Source organism: Lactuca saligna, chromosome 2, assembly GCF_052625555.1.
Source record: "Lactuca saligna cultivar CGN05327 chromosome 2, ASM5262555v1, whole genome shotgun sequence".
In the NCBI taxonomy this organism is placed as follows: domain Eukaryota; kingdom Viridiplantae; phylum Streptophyta; class Magnoliopsida; order Asterales; family Asteraceae; genus Lactuca; species Lactuca saligna.
The window spans coordinates 163,240,597-163,259,355 of record NC_136418.1 but is presented as its reverse complement, the minus strand read 5'-3'; the positions used below and the strand labels follow the sequence as shown (position 1 = coordinate 163,259,355).

The following is an 18,759-nucleotide window of genomic DNA, read 5'->3' as shown; positions in this document are numbered from 1 at the left end:
CAATTTTCAGAACCGATCCTTGAGATATACACAATTTTCAGATTTGGTCAAAGTTTTTTTTGGTCTCCTTTATTATGTATAAGTTTTTTTTGTTAATTTTTATTAATTTTTTTGGTCTCGTTTATTATTTTGGCTAAAATATCATCAAATAATCCTATTTGACCGAATCATTTAAACTCATTTACTCAGAAATTCTCATGCATATGCTTTTTCTAGTGTAAATCTTGTTAATTCATTTTCTCGTTCGTTGGGTTTTGTTCAAATTGTATCCTGACGTCTTATTGCGTCGTGAAGTGGTTATTGATTGTTTAAGTATGTTTAGATTTGTGTTTCTTTTTACATTTTCTATTAGTCTTCTTCAAAATGTATCTTGTTGTCGCTAGTTATACTCGTTAGTGATGTAGAGTTCATTAATGTATGCTAATTCTAGTGAAAAGCTTGTCGATTTTCATTTGGTTGTTCATATATCAATACTTAATAACTTCCATTAGATGTTCCATGTTATATTTGGACATATGTTTTTTTACATTGTGAAATTGGATCTTCTTGATGTGTATTGATTTGATTACATATGTGAATTTCATTTAGGGTTTGATATATCTATGCTTATGCTCCAATAATTCAATTACTGATCAAAACCTGCAAAGTTATGATATTGAAATACAAACTAAAAATTGTATTATTGCATTAAAGATCTTGAAATACAAACTAAAATTCGTATTATTGTATTAAAGGAATCTAAAGTCCTATTACAAATATTTACATGTTGGGACAATTTGAATGACCCTCCTTGGCTTTTATATACAAATTAATTTTTTATTTTCTTAAAATTTTCAAAGACACAATATTTTGCAAATATCACTCGTTAAAAAAACGAATCCTAATAGAACTTCTCCGTACCCATAACTCATACATCACCATATAAAATGTATCAAAATCTATCGGTTTTCGATGCCATTGAAAGTGATTTTGTACCTTCAACACATTCTTTTGCAGCTTCACATACTCATTAGAATCAACAATCTCTTTAAGTATCCTCTTCAAAAATGGAATATCTTGCGTCGAAACAACAACTGAAAACCTACTCCAATCTAATATATCTGCAAATGGCAGATCATAATGATCCGCCAACACAACAGGAACACATCCATAATAGATTGCATCACCTATACGAGCCGTGTTCACTTCAAACCCTTTCGCATGAATACAAAACTTGCTTCCAAGTAGTGAATTTGAGTAAGGTGTTTTAAGTCGTTTTTGATGAACACCAATCTCTGTATCATTCATCCATGTCCTAACCAACGATTCACGCACCCTCGAATTCATCGCTCCCGCGTAAAACGCAAGCATTTCCCTGCAACATCATGTAAAATGTTAAGTCTTAAATTGTGTGCTACCAGTAACTACCAATCTGCTATCATGTTTATAAAGTGATTATGAGGTTATTGGGCTAGTATTTCATTGTGAGCTTAATGATTATAATATGATTTCAAAGCACTAACCTTTCAGACGGGTGTCGGATAGGGGGGACGCCTGGTCTTGGCCATATTTGTGGTATTGATGCATCTTTGTGTGCACTGTAGCCTTGCAAGAAGTAACTTGAAGAACAAACAACTTGAATCGCGTTGATTCTAACTTCGGGTGCTTTATCCATTGCAGTCCTTCCAATAGAATGACATGCAACATAGAAATGATCAGCACCACCCGTACGGTTCCAAAATGGGTACTCACGCCTGATTGTTGAAATATAGTCTTTGATGAAGTTTTTGATGCCACCCACTCCAATTCTTTTGTCGTGTCTCATACTTGCAATGGAAAAAGGCAAGAAAAAGAGGTCTGCTTCGGCTGGATCATTTGTAATGAAGTGACTTGATGAGAGGGCGATTTTGAAGAAGCTTTCACTAGCGTAGTTGCCACCTGGAGAACTACGGGTGTCGGGCAAAAGGACGTTGGCAAATGGGTCGGTTTTTTGGTGTGGGTAGATGTAGATTTTTAAACTTTTGTTCATTTGTTTGTAGTTCTCCAAAAAGATGTCTTTGTCATGGTACACCTCTATGTTGTTCAAATCCCTTCCTGAAAAAAAAATACATAAATAAATCTTAAAGTCAAAAAGATAAACAACATATGCCTAGACGCAAATAGAAGGACTTGGTCCTAAACCGGGTGCAATTTGGGTCTAAAATAATTTAAGGTTCTTTAGGCCTGATTCTTGGAATTAGGGTGCAAAGGGTTAGTCTTATATTGTTTGGAAATTTTGTTTAAGTTACTATATATTTGATAATTTGGTTTTAGTTATTTTTTAGTTTGTATAATCTTTTGGCATGATATTTATAAATTTAGTTGGTGTATTTTTTTTAAGATGTATGTGTTATTGTCAGTATTTATCTACCATTTATTAAAAAGAAATTATATAGAAACAAATTGTCCTTCAATATTTTTTTCCTACTCATATTAAATGTTAACATGTGTCATATTTTAATGAATTTAATAATATTTTAATACATTTTCACTACTGAATGTTGGGGGCATAATAGTAGGGTGATGGTGGAGAACTGCATTTCTTTGTGGATCGTGTAAGGTCACTTTCTGAACTGATATTTCTACCATATGTCTGGGTTACAAGAAATCTAGTCAATGATAATCCAAAAAGACATGAATTTTGAGATTGTTTAGAAGAGAGAGAGAGAGAGAGAGAGAGAGAGAGAGAGAATGGTTCTCATGACAACTCTATAGAGGACCTGTATTTATACTTTGATAGATTATGATTTTATCTTCTAAATTAATCAAAGAAATCATGAATTAATGCCATAATCAATGGTTTCCAAAACTGATGGGATTTTGTCAACAGGACCATTGTCAGGGTTCTGCCCCTTGGACTCTGCTAGGGGCGTTACCCCTAGGACCCTGCAAGGGGGCGTGACCCCATGACCCCCACCATTCTATCTTAGAAGCTTATAATTCGATCTTATATATAAATACACTCTGCATTCACCGAACATATTATATAGAGTACAAATAATAAGTCTGTTAGCTCATATGTTAGTTTCAATTACCAAAAATATCTGGTAACACTAAAATCATCAACACTTTATAAGTAGGAGGATAAGTATAAAAAAATTATAGGATGATATTTACTTTAGTGTTTAAATTTAAGTTAAATAATATTATAGTTGTCATAATTTTAAATTATTACATAATCAATAAAATATAAAAAAAGAAAAAAAATCCAAAATAAATAACGTATTAGACCATCTTTGTGGTTTAGAATAGACTAAATATAGGCACTTCAAAGAAGCTCTCAAGTGGGCCACTTGAAGTGGCAAAACTGTAACTCGTGTCCCATTACATGAGAAGTATGGAACCAAATAGCTTGATTAATTTAGTTCTTTATTATATTAAACTTGCTATATAATATGTTACTTTCGTTTGTTGTTGGTTGTGGTTGTGTTTGTACTCGAGATACTTATAAATCATTACTCAATTGCCATTTACATAACATGGGATCGTTTTCATGTGCCATGTTATAACATATTAATATATAATATAGTAAGTTCCTTCTGAAGTAGGACAAGTATGCGCATTCTACGTATAGATGTCATAAACTAATCTAATAAAAATACAATATCACTTTAAGATATTTGTAAAAAGTCTCTGGTATATCTTTTAGGGGTTATTTATTGACCATCAAAACCATTAGCCATAACCTCTTGACACAAGACATTGACTAATTCCATTTCCTTCTATTATTGGTCATGAACTTGCAACTTAACCAATTGAACTTCAACTTTTGAAAAATCAAAGTTTGGATCATGTAGTTTAATAATATATTTTCGAAATCATATATGATTATCAATGTTCAAAATATTGGGATTTAATTTCTATTCGAATCTATCATAAGAAATACAATCACAAATAATTTCTTTACACTACACACAAGGAATATAACATCTATATATAAATCAGTTTTATTATATATGATCTAAAATTCATTACACATTTTTTGAACGTTTTTGAAAAATTGTATATTTTCTGAATTATACCTTTGAAACATTACTTATTTCACTAAATATGGATCTGTTTCTAAAAAAAGGAATTTTATTTTGCTCAAATAAAACAAACAAAACATGTGGCGGAATATACTCGATATAGTATGATTATTTCTGTCTTTTATTCCAATGTGATGCAGTATTACCTTTTTTTGAGGGCTTAGAACTTCCAGCTGATGGTCGAACCCCCTCATGCACCACCGCTTGACTTGTATTTACCATGGAATGTTGTCCGCTTCCTCTTTGCCATGGAGGATCCGGTGAATTTCCGCCACTATTGCTGCCATCAACGTGGGTGGAGGTCGGTTGTTCTTCGTGCAATATCCGAACAACGTCCTCATACTGGCTATGAGTTAAGATGTCAGGATTAAATCTTTTGGCAGATTCATCAACTGGGGGTTTCATATCGAAATGAAGATAATCATGGTCGTGTATTGTCAGTTTTGAGGTTGAAGGAATAAATGTAATGAAAAAGAAGGTAACTTTCAAAATAATCAAGGTGAATGATGTCATGAAGAACAAGCCTTTGAATGAAGTATTCAGCACCATTAGAGCCATGTATTTGGTCAAAGCTCAAAAACATTCACATACAAACACCAAGAACACACACCAACACAGACACAAAGATCTTATGACGTTATTGGGTTCGTGAGAACTATTATATGGTCATAAATAATTTATACACATATAAACACTAATAACATATGACACTACGCTGAGTTTTACCTATAAGGTATTCAGGAGGTATATATGTGTGTATATATCACACACAAAAACACTAAAACGCACACCAACTACACACCAAAGAGTAGCAGAGGAGGTATAAAGCATATTGGGGGGCTCATAGGTTAAGTAGATTCTTCAGGCAACATGGCGAGTTTTTAAGTAGGGCCAGACAAATTTTACATGATCAATAGTTTGAAGGAAATTATTAAATTATAGACGCGAGAAAAGTTGACAAAAATGGCTATAAATTATTTATTAGAAGCTTCAAAATGAATCTTTAATAAACGTTTAATATGATTTGGTGTCAATTGAATAAAGATAGAATGACAAGGACATAATGGTCCATCCTCATATGCTTTTTTTCTCCCTTCAACATTGGTTTTATATTAACTACTATATTATTTTATTTAACATATAATTCAATAGAAAATTTTTTAATAAACAGATTTCTAAGATGATTTCTTAACAAGACAATCCATAACAACGAGGTCTTCTAATTGTTTAATTTATTCGTGGAGACATTCGTAAATTTAAGTAAACAAAAGTTTCATTTTATGAAATTGCATATTTAAAAGACATGTGTAATACTTATTACACTTTTTATATCATGATTATTTTTTCATTTTTGACATGTGAAATTGAATTGGGATACTTAAGGAGAAAGATATATATATTAGGGACGATTTTTATGTGTTTCTTACAATTTTTATGTATGCTCCTTTGATTTTTGTGCATAAACACATGTTACAACTTATGTACCGCAATGACATGATGTCGTAAGCACATTCATGATCAAAAACATGGACCGGCATATATATATATATATATATATATATATATATATATATATATATATATATATATATATATATATATATATATATATATATATATATATATATATATATATATATATATATATATATATATATATATATATATATATATAGTTGCTTTTTGCTCAAAGCCCGCTTTTCGACTTAGAAAGACCAACTAATAATAACTCTAGTTGAACCGACAAATATAATATATATAATCTACTCGTAATCTAATACTTAAATCCATCTATGTTTATGATAGGACATGAACCATCGATATCTATAAGGGGATACCGCTTGATACTGCTAGACTAAAAAACTTTTGGTATATATATATCATGGTTGCAGAAATCGGGATTAATCGGCGATTAACCATAAATTAATCGCTTGGCGTTCTCCAACCGTCGAGGATTAGGTCATTAATCGGAAATTTAGGATTAATTGGGTTTGGCGGGATTAATCGGTCTTGGCGGGATTAATTGGTCAACAAAAGTCAACAAAAGTCGAAAAAAAAAAGTCAAAAAAGGTCAAAAAAATATAAAATTTTCATAAAACCTTCTTTTTTTTACTCCAAAATTTTCAAAATTTCAAATTTTCAAATATTATACAAAAATGCTCATATTTTCGTATTTCTAAATTTCCAAATTACAAATTTTCTTATTTTCTAATTTTGAAGTACTTGTTTTTCTTAAGATATATTAATATTTAATTAATTTTAATATTTTATTAATAATCTATGGTGTCCGATTAATCCTCGATTAATCCCCGCCAAGACCGATTAATCCTTTAACACCAGTCGACCATCGAGCTACCGTAAAACGATTTTTACAACCTTTATATATATATATATATATATATATATATATATATATATATATATATATATGCAATCGTATGCCAAGATACGTGTCTTGTAAGTAGAAACAATAATATAACACTCTCAGGACACGTCTCAAGAATGAAGTCATATTATATATATATATATATATATATATATATATATATATATATATATATATATATATATATATATATATATATATATATATATATATATATATATATATATATATATATATATATATATATATATGGAAAAATAAATATATCATTAAATTTATAAAGACTTTGATATCCAAACTCATCATATATAATACTTTGTTTAATATCATATATGCATTATAAAGCCTTTAAGCTTCAACCCTAACTTGATTTACTTTTAAGATTTACGAAATTTCACTAATATCTTATTTTTACATCACATCTTTCACATGAACACCTACCAGTTTATATATTATAGTTAAAAATGAAAATTATGTAAGAGAAAGGTAATGATAAAATTAATAAAAATTTTGATTGTAAATTCATGTTATGCGTTGAATTTTAAGAACTTTCGATTATTACAATGTAAATATAGTAAAAAATGGCATAGTATGGTAAGTTTGTGTATCTAAACTTATATACCTTTAAATGTGTATTCACTTTGTCATATATATATATATATATATATATATATATATATATATATATATATATATATATATATATATATATATATATATATACACTTCATTTTTCATTTTCCAACATATCCTTAATTTAGTTTCCTTAAATTAAACATACCATAATCACTATATTAATTTCAAATTTCAAACTTTAAATTCAATTTTAAATAAGTTTATAGTTTAAACCTTCATATTTAACATTTTATTGTAATTAAAACATTTACTAAACGAGTTTTGAAAATTAAACACATAAATTTAATTTTTTTTTTGCATTTTTTTTTATTTTTAAATCTCTTAATTTTTACTTCTTTCAAATTTCAAATTCAAATAAACTTTTCGTTTAATCATTCGTATTTAACATTTTGTTTTAATCAACTCGTATAGTATACTGGTCTCACAATTAATATATATATATATATATATATATATATATATATATATATATGTGTGTGTGTGTGTGTGTGTGTGTGTAGAAAAATAAATATATCATTAAATTTATAAAAGCTTAGATACCCAAACCTATCATATATAATACTTTGTTTAGTATCATATATGCATTATAATGCCCTTAAGCTTCAACCCTAACTAGATTTACTTTTAAGATTTTCGAAATTTCACTATTATCTTATTTTTACATCACATCTTTCACACGAACACCTACTAGTTTATATATGATAGTTGAAAATGAAAATTATGTAAGAGAAAGGTAATGATAACATTAATAAAAATCTTGATAGTAAGTTCAGGTTATGAGTTGAATTTTAAGAACTTTCGATTATTACAATGCATATCTAGTAAAAAAAATGGCGTAGTGTGGTGAGTTTGGGTACCTAAACTTATATACCTTTAAATGTGTATTCACTTTGTCATATATATATATATATATATATATATATATATATATATATATATATATATATATATATATATATATATCCCTATTCTAATAAAAGAATAGTTTTAATCTCATTTTGACATGTGTCATCGTATTAGGTGTGACAATCCTAATTTCACAGCCAGAAAAAACCAATTTTGCTTATGCTTTATGAAAATCAGAGTACCTCTTTTAATAAAAATGTTGCGGAATTTATTCCCAAAAAAACACGATAAATACGTTATCAAAGCATTTCCGAAGAAACGTATTTTATTCATTTTAAAGCATTTGAGATGTCATCGTCAATACAGAAACATAAGCATAAACAGAATTTACATTCATTTCACTAGTGATCTATATCTCCTTAATCTCTCAGTGTAAAGAAACTTCGTATCGATACCTGTGATACAATTAAACTGAGTGGGTCAGGCTTGGGAGCCTGGTGAGCATATAAGGTTTTTACCCCACAATAAATAAATTTATTATGCTTAAACATCAAACAATCAACCCAATTATGCAATCCCGATTATCTTATTCATTTCTTAAGGATTTACCCTAAAAATCAACTATGACTCATTACTAAGGATTCATCCTAAGGAATAGGCACGAAGTCCATCACTGCCCAAGGTTTATATTACAAGCACTAACAATGTCGATCCCCACATACTGATCCTATACAGTGATCTTACTAGATCTAGCCTAAAGGATCGATATGAACAACCAACCAACGAAACTGCTTCGGTAATTCTCTAGCAGCAAACGAGGATCGAAGAAGACATCAAATGAATGGAATAAGTTTATCCACGAACCTTTGTTTGTAAAAGAAAGAACCACCAGGCAATTAAGTCAGGGGTAATTATTAATGCCCAAGCTGTGGTCTAAATATGATGAGGTATATAACCCCTAGACGCACCCTATCCAGTAATGGAAACCCTGACTAATGCCTAGGCTGTGGTCTGAATATCGTGAGGTATATAACCCCCAGACTCACTCCTATCCGGCATCGAGAATGGAAACACTGACTCATGAAGCTCATCCGATCACTTCATAAAAGAAACAAAGACTCCAAATCTCTTCAAATAAAGGTATAGGGAAAATACTAATAAAGTACTCCCGTACGCTCCCGTACCCCAACACGTAATAGTGTCAAAAAGAAGAACTAACGGATGAACACATAGTTCAAAAACACCTAATGAACATATAGTTCAAGAACACCTTATGAACATATAGTTCAAACATACCTAACGATTACAAGTCTGCTAACGTTCCACTCGACTATCTAAAATAGTATGTGGCCGTTGTCTATACTTTGGTAGATGACTAGATCATCTTAAACATCGATACCTCTCATCACCTTTTATTTCATCACACATCATCTAATTCATCTACCTATGTTTTACCCAACATATTTGTAGATAAAAATACATATACAGTTTAAAACTTGTATAAAACATCTATTCAACAGTCACCTTAATTAAACAATTAATATAATTACACATAGCATGTATTTAAAAGAAAATACTTCATATATATGTGTAAGGTGAAAGTGACTATACACTCACTTGAGTAGGCGTTGACTCAGCACTCGGACAACGCTTCGATATTCTCAAAAAAAAATCTTTCGATAAAACCTAATATCAATTCCACTAGGGTTTAGTCTAACGTCAACCGTGACTAATTAATAGTCTAGTTATTTGTAACGACCAAAAATTTCAATAAATTTTAAACTTTTCAAAAACATCCCAATTCATTAAGTTATTAAAAAAATGTTTTTAATACATTTATTATCAGAGTATTCCCAGGTCCATTTCATAAAACATAAACATGAGGAGCAGTACGATCACGCCTTTGCCTTGCCACAACCTCCTGAAGAACCTGAAAAACATTAAACCGCAACTGTAAGCCCGAAAGCTTAGTGAGATACCCCGAAAATACCAACCACAGAGGCCATACACATAACATGCTATATCATAACAAATCACAGAACAGCCATGCATATCGGGTCTACTGTGTGTCTGGTCCGCCGTGTCGGGCCTTCAGTCCACCTGGTCCACCCTCCGAGTCCAGTCATGTCCCTCGAGTCTGCAGTGTGGTGGGTCCGCCCGCACCGGGCCTTCAACCTACATGGTCCACTCTCTGAGTCTACAGTATGACCGGTCCACCCGCATCGGGCCTTCAGTCGGCCTGGTCCACTCTCCGAGCTTCGGCACGTCTAGTCCGCCCTCATGGGGCCTACAGCCTATCCGGGCCGCTCAGTGGGCCTTCGGAACAAACGGTCCGCCCTGGGTATTTTGGGCTACAGCACAAAGCAGGACCCGCCTCAACCCAACTCCAGTCCAAACAACCATGTGCACATAAACATACAATCACATAAGAATTCATATTCAGTCAAACCGATCTAGCAGATCACATAACACAACATACTTTAACAGGATACCGACCTAACCGGTCACTAGCATAGCATCATCCTATATACCAGGATACCGACCTTAACCAGGTCTCTAACGAATACCATCCTAACTACCCGGATGCAAACATATCAAAGCAACCCGGATCTCAATCCGATAAAGGGCCGGCCTTGGTGCCTTAGACCCTGTTGATATAATGAGGATATCTCACCTCGCAACTGCTGACTGAAAGGGTAAGATCACGCTGCTGAAATCTCTTACCCGAACTCCACCACTGGCTAACACCAACACAAAAGCCAACAATTACCAAAATGCCCCTGGAAGTCAACAGGTCAACCCTTGGTCAAAGTCAAAGTCTACCCCTGACTGACTCTACTCGCTGAGTCAACCCGATGACTCGCCGAGTCCCCATACACAGAACCTCCTTCAATTCGCGACTTAACTCGCCGAGTCATCCCTTGACTCACTGAGTTACAGGCTTCCCAAAAGAAACTTGGACCCTACGACCAGACTCACTGAGTCTACGACTATCTTCAACCTACTCGCCGAGTTGTTCTTCCAACTCGCCGAGTTCCAGGACATCTTCATCCAACTCGCCGAGTTCCAATCTTTCTTCAAGCAACTCGCCGAGTCCACCCATGTGACTCGCCGAGTACCACCGGGTCTGAATCCATACAGAGGCTTTCCAAGCCATTCAGATGATCCAAACCATAGATCTACTCCTCCTAAGGCCATCCATCACGTAAAGTGGCAATCTTTACGTGAATCCAAGAAGATCTAGGCATTTTCACTCTAGGGTTTGGGTTTGGGACAAGATAGCTCCATCAATTACTCAAGAACGGGGACTTTAATGCACTTAAGACCTTCTCCACTCCAGATATGAGGTAGCAACCTCAGATCTATCCTTCAAACTCAAGATACCACAATCTAAGCTTCCCACACAACCCCAAAATGATGAATCTAGAAGAACACAACCCAAGAACGAGATATTACCTCAAAATGAAGCCCCCAATAGCAAGGAATCTGAATCTAAGCAAAGCTCCTTGCTCCAAGCCTCCTAACTCTCTAAGATCTCTTCAACAATCACTTCCCCAAGCTCCAAATGCACTCAAATCCTCCACAATCACGTATCTAAGGTTTCTTGACTTCAAGGGAGATCAAAGAGGCCGGGGAGAGGGTATAATGTCCTTTAAATAGGACTCATCCTCCGGATTTAGGGTTTTCTCCACTCAGCACCTACTCATCGAGTCCATCTTTGGACTCGCCGAGTAGGCCACTTAACATGCGATCAAAAGTCGCGACCCTACTCGCCGAGTCCACCCATGGACTCGCCGAGCTACCCTTATATAATTTCACTTTTAGCCCTTCAACTCTACTCTTGTTATTCCGGGATGTTACAATTCTCCCCCACTTAAATTAGGCTTTGTCCTCGAAGCCTGCGATAACTCAACTCTAGAAATTCTCTCGCATTACAACTCCTGGCATTAACCCAACTAGGCTTCCTCAAAGCACAACCATGGAAACCATAAACTCACTTTCTCCTTGCTCGCGGTGTCCTAACCACTGTGACAAGCCGGCCACCGGCTTTACCCTCTGATAACCACACAAAACAACTGAGTACCACCCATGACGCAACACTGCTCCAAATCACATCCATCACTCGACCCATATGATCTATAAATAACTATGCACCACCGGATTCCCGATCCGGGTCCAACTCTATCCATTCCAAGCTGACAAAAAAAACCCATTCTTTAGGGCAACTCCCATGAGTTCTCCTCTTGCAATCACATGCACGTGCTGAACTAGCTCTGGCACCCTAGGGTTCGGAAAACCCATCCACTGACGACCCTGAAAACATCCCTCAGGATGAACCACTGCTACGCAATTCCTTCACCGAAATCAAGCTGGAAATCCAAAACTCCATCCTTGCATCCCTTACGAGCCTCTTGACTTTACACCCTCGGAATTTCCTTCCGTGACCTCGACAGACGTCCAAACCGGACGTGATTCCATACCACCACCGCACACACTGCGCCATAACCATAATTGGAACACCCCCAATCATAACTTCGCACTACTAATTCACTTCCGTGACTTACATTCCTTCTCGGAGCTACATTCCTTTCCCTTTTTCCTTACCAAGGAGATCCACTTGGCAGTCTTGACACTACCACAAATGCCACGGTGCTCACCCAATAATACACCGTTTCCTTATGGCATAAACGCCATACCATGCACCATACATACTCTAAATCCATTCGCGAAGACTCTCAACTCCATGCTCGACTTCCTACCATGATCATTATCCGGGGCCAGACCTTCTAACGCTAACATAACGCGACATACTCAAACCATTTCCCCGCACCGATCTAACAATACATGCAGAGTCTTCAGCATGACTGGACCGCCTTACCCGGCCTTCAGCCAACTGGATCACTCTCGTAACCTTCAGCAGATCTGGACCGCCCTCCAAGGCCTTCAGTCTAGCTAGACCGTCCTCCGAGCCATCGGTCTGACTGGTACACCTACTTGCCTTCAGTCTATCCGGACCGCTCAATTAGCAATCAACATTACGAGTTACCTCTCCGGGAAATCCTCCCATGCATACTATTCTAGCCCCCCCCCCCCCCCAGGGGTTCCGAACTCTATCTCCGTTATACATACCCGATGCCAGCCTGATCCCAGGCCCTTTACAATCAATGCCAGGTCTGTATCCCGCCCCGCACGCCTGCTACTCACCCACACCAGCCTGCTCTCGGCTGAAAGAATACCACCGAAACTCAAGTAGCTAAACAATCTCTCAAGCCTATCGATCATTCGGAGAATTTTGAATTCTCCCCCACTTAGGGCACTGACTATCAACACCGTTCGCTATCACCGACCTCCCAAAATAACCTTGCACAAAACCCAACATATACACGCGAACTGATTCCCACTAGCACTAGCAACCTTCGCAAAACACATTCCCACACTGATCAATCCTCTCGAAAGGAACCCAATCTTCAATTATCCACTCCTTAGACTGCAGATGCTACCCGACATTCAAACTCGCGCCGCATTCACTAATAACCCTCACAAAAGATATCCAACGAAAACCCGAAACACTAACCCATAACCATACTAAACCCTCAAGGAGACACGGATACCAACACGAAACCCAAACAACACGACTGGCATAAAATAACACACCATAATAATCACAAGATAACGAGATATCAAGAAAGAAACATACCCGCAGCTGCATCCAACACTGCCTTGACCTCCTCTGCTGAAAGCTGAAAAGCACGTCCCTAAGCCCTTGGGGGCTCCGCTCTACCCTGACCTCCTCCTGTGATCCTCAAAGTGGCCGGTGCTAGAGCTTGCATTGGTCCTACAACAAGCTGTGGGCATTTGACCCTCAAGTGCCCAACCTGATGACAATGATAACAAATCCTCAAATCCCGAACCAGCACTGACTACCGACAATCCCTCGCATAGTGCCCCTCCTTTCCGCACTTGCGACATGCACCACCGGCCCGACAAACTCCGGTGTGACCCCTCCCACACTTCCTACAAACGTGGCTGCCATGATCTCCCGTCCTGGAATCAGCGGTCTTAGACCGTTTCGTCGCCGGCTACGACTGCACCGGAGCTTGCCTCAACTCACGCAACTGCAACACAATCTCTAACTCACGCCGCCTGGCGGCCTCCTGCAACTCCAACAAGGTCTCGCACCTCTGCATGGATACAAACTGTCTGATATCTCTCTTTAGCATACTCAGATATCGGGACATCTGAGCCTGCTCCGAAGCGAACTCAGGGCAAAACATCGCCCTCTCAGTAAACATCCTGGTGATTTCTGTCACCGACTCCGAATTCTTCTTCAGCTCAAGGAACTCATGAGCCAACCTCTCCCTCTCGACCTGCGGAACATAACAAGTGTTGAACATCTCTCTGAACTGATCCCATGATACCGCAGCCCTCTGCGCATCTGAATATGACCCCGTGGTCAACCTCCACCAATCCTTTGCCCCGAGCCTTAACAGGTTCAGAGCACACCTCACCCTCTAATCAGCAGGGCATGAACATGTGAAGAAACACCCCTCCACGTCTGATAACCATCTCATAGATACGATCGGATCCTGAACTCCATCAAAGGTTGGACTCTTCGTATTATCGAAGTCCCGATACTGAAAACCTCTACTAGCTCCCCCCTGCCGCTTCTACAGTCGTTGCGCCGCGCCAGCCGTCTCCGTGAGAGCCGCATAGCGCTCATCAAAATACTCCACCATGGCGGTCTTGATCGACCCAAACAGTTCCGGCAGCTCGGCCTGGAACAATGCCGCAACATCATCGTGCAGGATCTCACGAATCCTCGCATCCAAATCGCCTGTGCCCATCTGGCCAACAGCCTTGGGCGGTACGGACCCGCTTGGAACTCCGTCTCCTGCTCTAGATCCTGACCCGGATCCACTCCCAACATGCCTCGAAATCTCCATACTGAAAATAAATCACCAAAATCTCAGACACTTCCCACTATCCCGGGAACCAACTCTCAACCCAACCCTAGAGGTCATGGTTTCCCTGATAAGCGTATGGGTTCTGTGCTATCAATAGTACGGGCCCATATTACCTTCCACACCTACCCATATTTGTATAAAGTCCCCACACACAGAACCTCCTTCAATTCGCAACTTAACTCGCCGAGTCATCCCCTGACTCACCGAGTCACAGGCTTCCCAAAAGAAACTTAGACCCTACGACCAGACTCGCCGAGTCTACGACTATCTTCAACCTACTCGCCGAGTTGTTCTTCCAACTCGCCGAGTTCCAGGCGATCTTTATCCAACTCGTCGAGTTCCAGTCTTTCGTCAAGCAACTTGCCAAGTCCACCCATATGACTCGCAAAGTACCACCGGGTCTGAATCCATACAGAGGATTTCCAAGCCATGCAGATGATCCAAACCATAGATCTACTCCTCCTAAGGCCATCCATCACGTAAAGTGGCAATCTTTACGTGAATCCAAGAAGATCTAGGCATTTTCACTCTAGGGTTTGGGTTTGGGACAAGATAGCTCCATCAATTACTCAAGAACAGGGACTTTAATGCACTTAAGACCTTCTCCACTCCAGATCTGAGGTAGCAACCTCATATCTATCCTTCAAACTCAAGATACCACAATCTAAGCTTCCCACACAACCCCAAAATGATGAATCTAGAAGAACACAGCCCAAGAACGAGATATTACCTCAAAATGAATCCCCCAACAGCATGGAATCTGAATCTAAGCAAAGCTCCTTGCTCCAAGCCTCCTAACTCTCCAAGATCTCTTCAACAATCACTTCCCCAAGCTCCAAATGCACTCAAATCCTCCACAATCACGTATATATGGTTTCTTGACTTCAAGGGAAATCAAAGAGGCCGGGGAGAGGGTATAATGTCCTTTAAATAGGGCTCATCCTCCGGATTTAGGGTTTTCTCCACTCAGCACCTACTCGCCGAGTTCATCTTTGGACTCGCCGAGTAGGCCACTTAACATGCGATCAAAAGTCGCGACCCTACTCGCCGAGTCCACCCATGGACTCGCCGAATTGCCCTTATATAATTTCACTTTTAGCCCTTCAACTCTACTCTTGTTATTCAGGGATGTTACAATTCTCCCCCACTTAAATTAGGCTTCGTCCTCGAAGCCTGCGATAACTCAACTCTAGAAATTCTCTCGCATTACAACTCCTGGCATTAACCCAACCAGGCTTCCTCAAAGCACAACCATGGAAACCATAAACTCACTTTCTCCTTGCTCGTGGTATCCTAACCACCGTGACAAGCTGACCACCGGCTTTACCCTCTGATAACCACATAAAACAACTGAGTACCACCCATGACGCAACACTGCTCCAAATCACATCCATCACTCGACCCATATGAGCTATAAATAACTATGCACCACCGGATTCTCGATCCGGGTCCAACTCTATCCATTCCAAGCTGACAAAAAAACCCATTCTTCAGGGCAACTCCCATGAGTTCTCCTCTTGCAATCACATGCACGTGCTGAACTAGCTCTGGCACCCTAGGGTTAGGAAAACCCATCCACTGATGACCCTCAAAACATCCCTCAGGATGAACCACTGCTACGCAATTCCTTCACCGAAATCAAGCTGGAAATCCAAAACTCCATCCTTGCATCCCTTACGAGCCTCTTGACTTTACACCCTCGGAATTTCCTTCCATGACCTCGACAGACGTCCAAACCGGACGTGATTCCATACCACCACCGCACACACTGCGCCATAACCATAATTGGAGCACCCCCAATCATAACTTCGCACTACTAATTCACTTCCGTGACTTACATTCCTTCTCGGAGCTACATTCCTTTCCCTTTTTCCTTACCAAGGAGATCCACTTGGCAGTCTTGACACTACCACAAATGCCACGGTGCTCACCCAATAATACACCATTTCCTTATGGCATAAACGCCATCCCATGCACCATACATACTCTGAATCCATTCGCGAAGACTCTCAAGTCCATGCTCGACTTCCTATCATGATCATTATCCGGGGACAGACCTTCTAACGCTAACATAACGCGACATACTCAAACCATTTCCCTACACCGATCTAACAACACGTGCAGAGTCTTCAGCATGACTGGACCGCCTTACCCGGCCTTCAGCCAACTGGACCACTCTTGTAACCTTCAGCAGATCTGGACCGCCCTCTAGGGCCTTCAGTCTAGCTGGACCATCCTCCGAGCCATCGGTCTCACTAGTACGCCAACTGGCCTTCTGTCTATCCGGACCGCTCAATTAGCAATCAACATTCCGAGTTACCTCTCCGGGAAATCCTCCCATGCATAATGTTCTAGCCCCCCCCCCCCCCCAGGGGTTCCGAACTCTATCTCCATCATACATACAAGATGCCAGCCTGATCCCAGGCCCTTCACAATCAATGCCAGGTCTGTATCCCGCCCCACACGCCTGCTACTCACCCACACCAGCCTACTCTCGACTGAAAAAATACCGCTGAAACTCAAGCAGCTAAACAATCTCTCAAGCCTATCGATCATCCGGAGAATTTCCAATTCTCCCCCACTTAGGGCACTGACTATCAACCACCATTCGCTATCACCGACCTCCCAAAATAACCTTGCACAAAACCCAACATATACACGCGAACTGATTCCCACTAGCACTAGCAACCATCGCAAAACACATTCCCACACTGATTAACCCGCTCGAAAGGAACCAAATCTTCAATTATCTACTCGTCAGACTGCAGATGCTACCCGACATTCAAACCCGCACCGCATTCACTAATAACCCTCACAAAAGATATCCAGCGAAAACCCGAAACACTAACCCATAACCATACCAAACCCTCAAGGAGACACGGATACCAACACGAAACCCAAACAACACGACTGGCATAAAATAACACACCATAATAATCACAAGATAACGAGATATCAAGAAAGAAACATACCCGCAGCTGCATCCGACACTGCCCTGACCTCCTCTGCTGAAAGCTGAAAAGCACGTCCATGAGCCCTTGGGGGCTCCGCTCCACCCTGACCTCCTCCTGTGATCCTCAAAGTGGCCGGTTCTAGATCCTGCACCGGTCCTGCAACAAGTTGTGGGCAGTTGACCCTCAAGTGCCCAACCTGATGACAATGATAACAAATCCTCAAATCCCGAACCAACACTGACTACCGACAATCCCTCGCATAGTGCCCCTCCTTTCCGCACTTGCGACATGCACCACCGGCCCGACAAACTCCGGTGTGACCCCTCCCACACTTCCTACAAACGTGGCTGCCATGATCTCCCGTCCTGGAATCAGCGGTCTTAGACCGTTTCGTCGCCGGCTACGACTGCACCGGAGCTTGCCTCAACTCACGCAACTGCAACTCAATCTCTAACTCACGCCGCCTGGCGGCCTCCTGCAACTCCAACAAGGTCTTGCACCTCTGCATGGATACAAACTGTCTGATATCTCTCTTTAGCATACTCAGATATCGGGACATCTGAGCCTGCTCCGAAGCGAACTCAGGGCAAAACATCGCCCTCTCAGTAAACATCCTGGTGATTTCTGTCACCGACTCCGAATTCTTCTTCAGCTCAAGGAACTCATGAGCCAACCTCTCCCTCTCGACCTGCGGAACATAACAAGTGTTGAACATCTCTCTGAACTGATCCCATGAAACCGCAGCCCTCTGCACATCCGAATATGACCCCGTGGTCAACCTCCACCAATCCTTTGCCCCGAGCCTTAACAGGTTCAGAGCACACCTCACCGTCTGATCAGCAGGGCATGAACATGTGAAGAAACACCCCTCCATGTATGATAACCATCTCATAGCAACGATCGGATCCTGAACTCCATTAAAGGTT

General features: G+C 39.2%; 1 protein-coding gene across 1 annotated transcript; it reads right to left on the bottom strand.

Moving 5' to 3' along the window:
* Positions 1-696: 696 nt before the first annotated feature.
* On the bottom strand, positions 697-4,953 carry LOC145032498 (putative glycosyltransferase At5g03795). Its single transcript, XM_078981324.1, has 3 exons — positions 4,193-4,953; positions 1,503-2,073; positions 697-1,354 (listed from the first exon to the last, which is right to left on the bottom strand). The coding sequence occupies exons 1-3, from the start codon at positions 4,602-4,604 to the stop codon at positions 859-861; spliced, it is 1,479 nt and encodes a 492-aa protein (XP_078837450.1). The 5' UTR covers positions 4,605-4,953; the 3' UTR covers positions 697-858.
* Between the last annotated feature and the right edge of the window lie 13,806 nt (positions 4,954-18,759).

Coding starts and splice junctions, on each gene's coding strand:
- LOC145032498 (XM_078981324.1), bottom strand. CDS start 4,604: ATGGCTCTAATGGTGCTGAATACTTCATTCAAAGGCTTGTTCTTCATG. Junction 2,074..4,192: donor TTCTAAGCCCTCAAAAAAAG/GTAATACTGCAT, acceptor TTTTTTTTTCAG/GAAGGGATTTGAACAACATA. Junction 1,355..1,502: donor ATCCGACACCCGTCTGAAAG/GTTAGTGCTTTG, acceptor ATGATGTTGCAG/GGAAATGCTTGCGTTTTACG.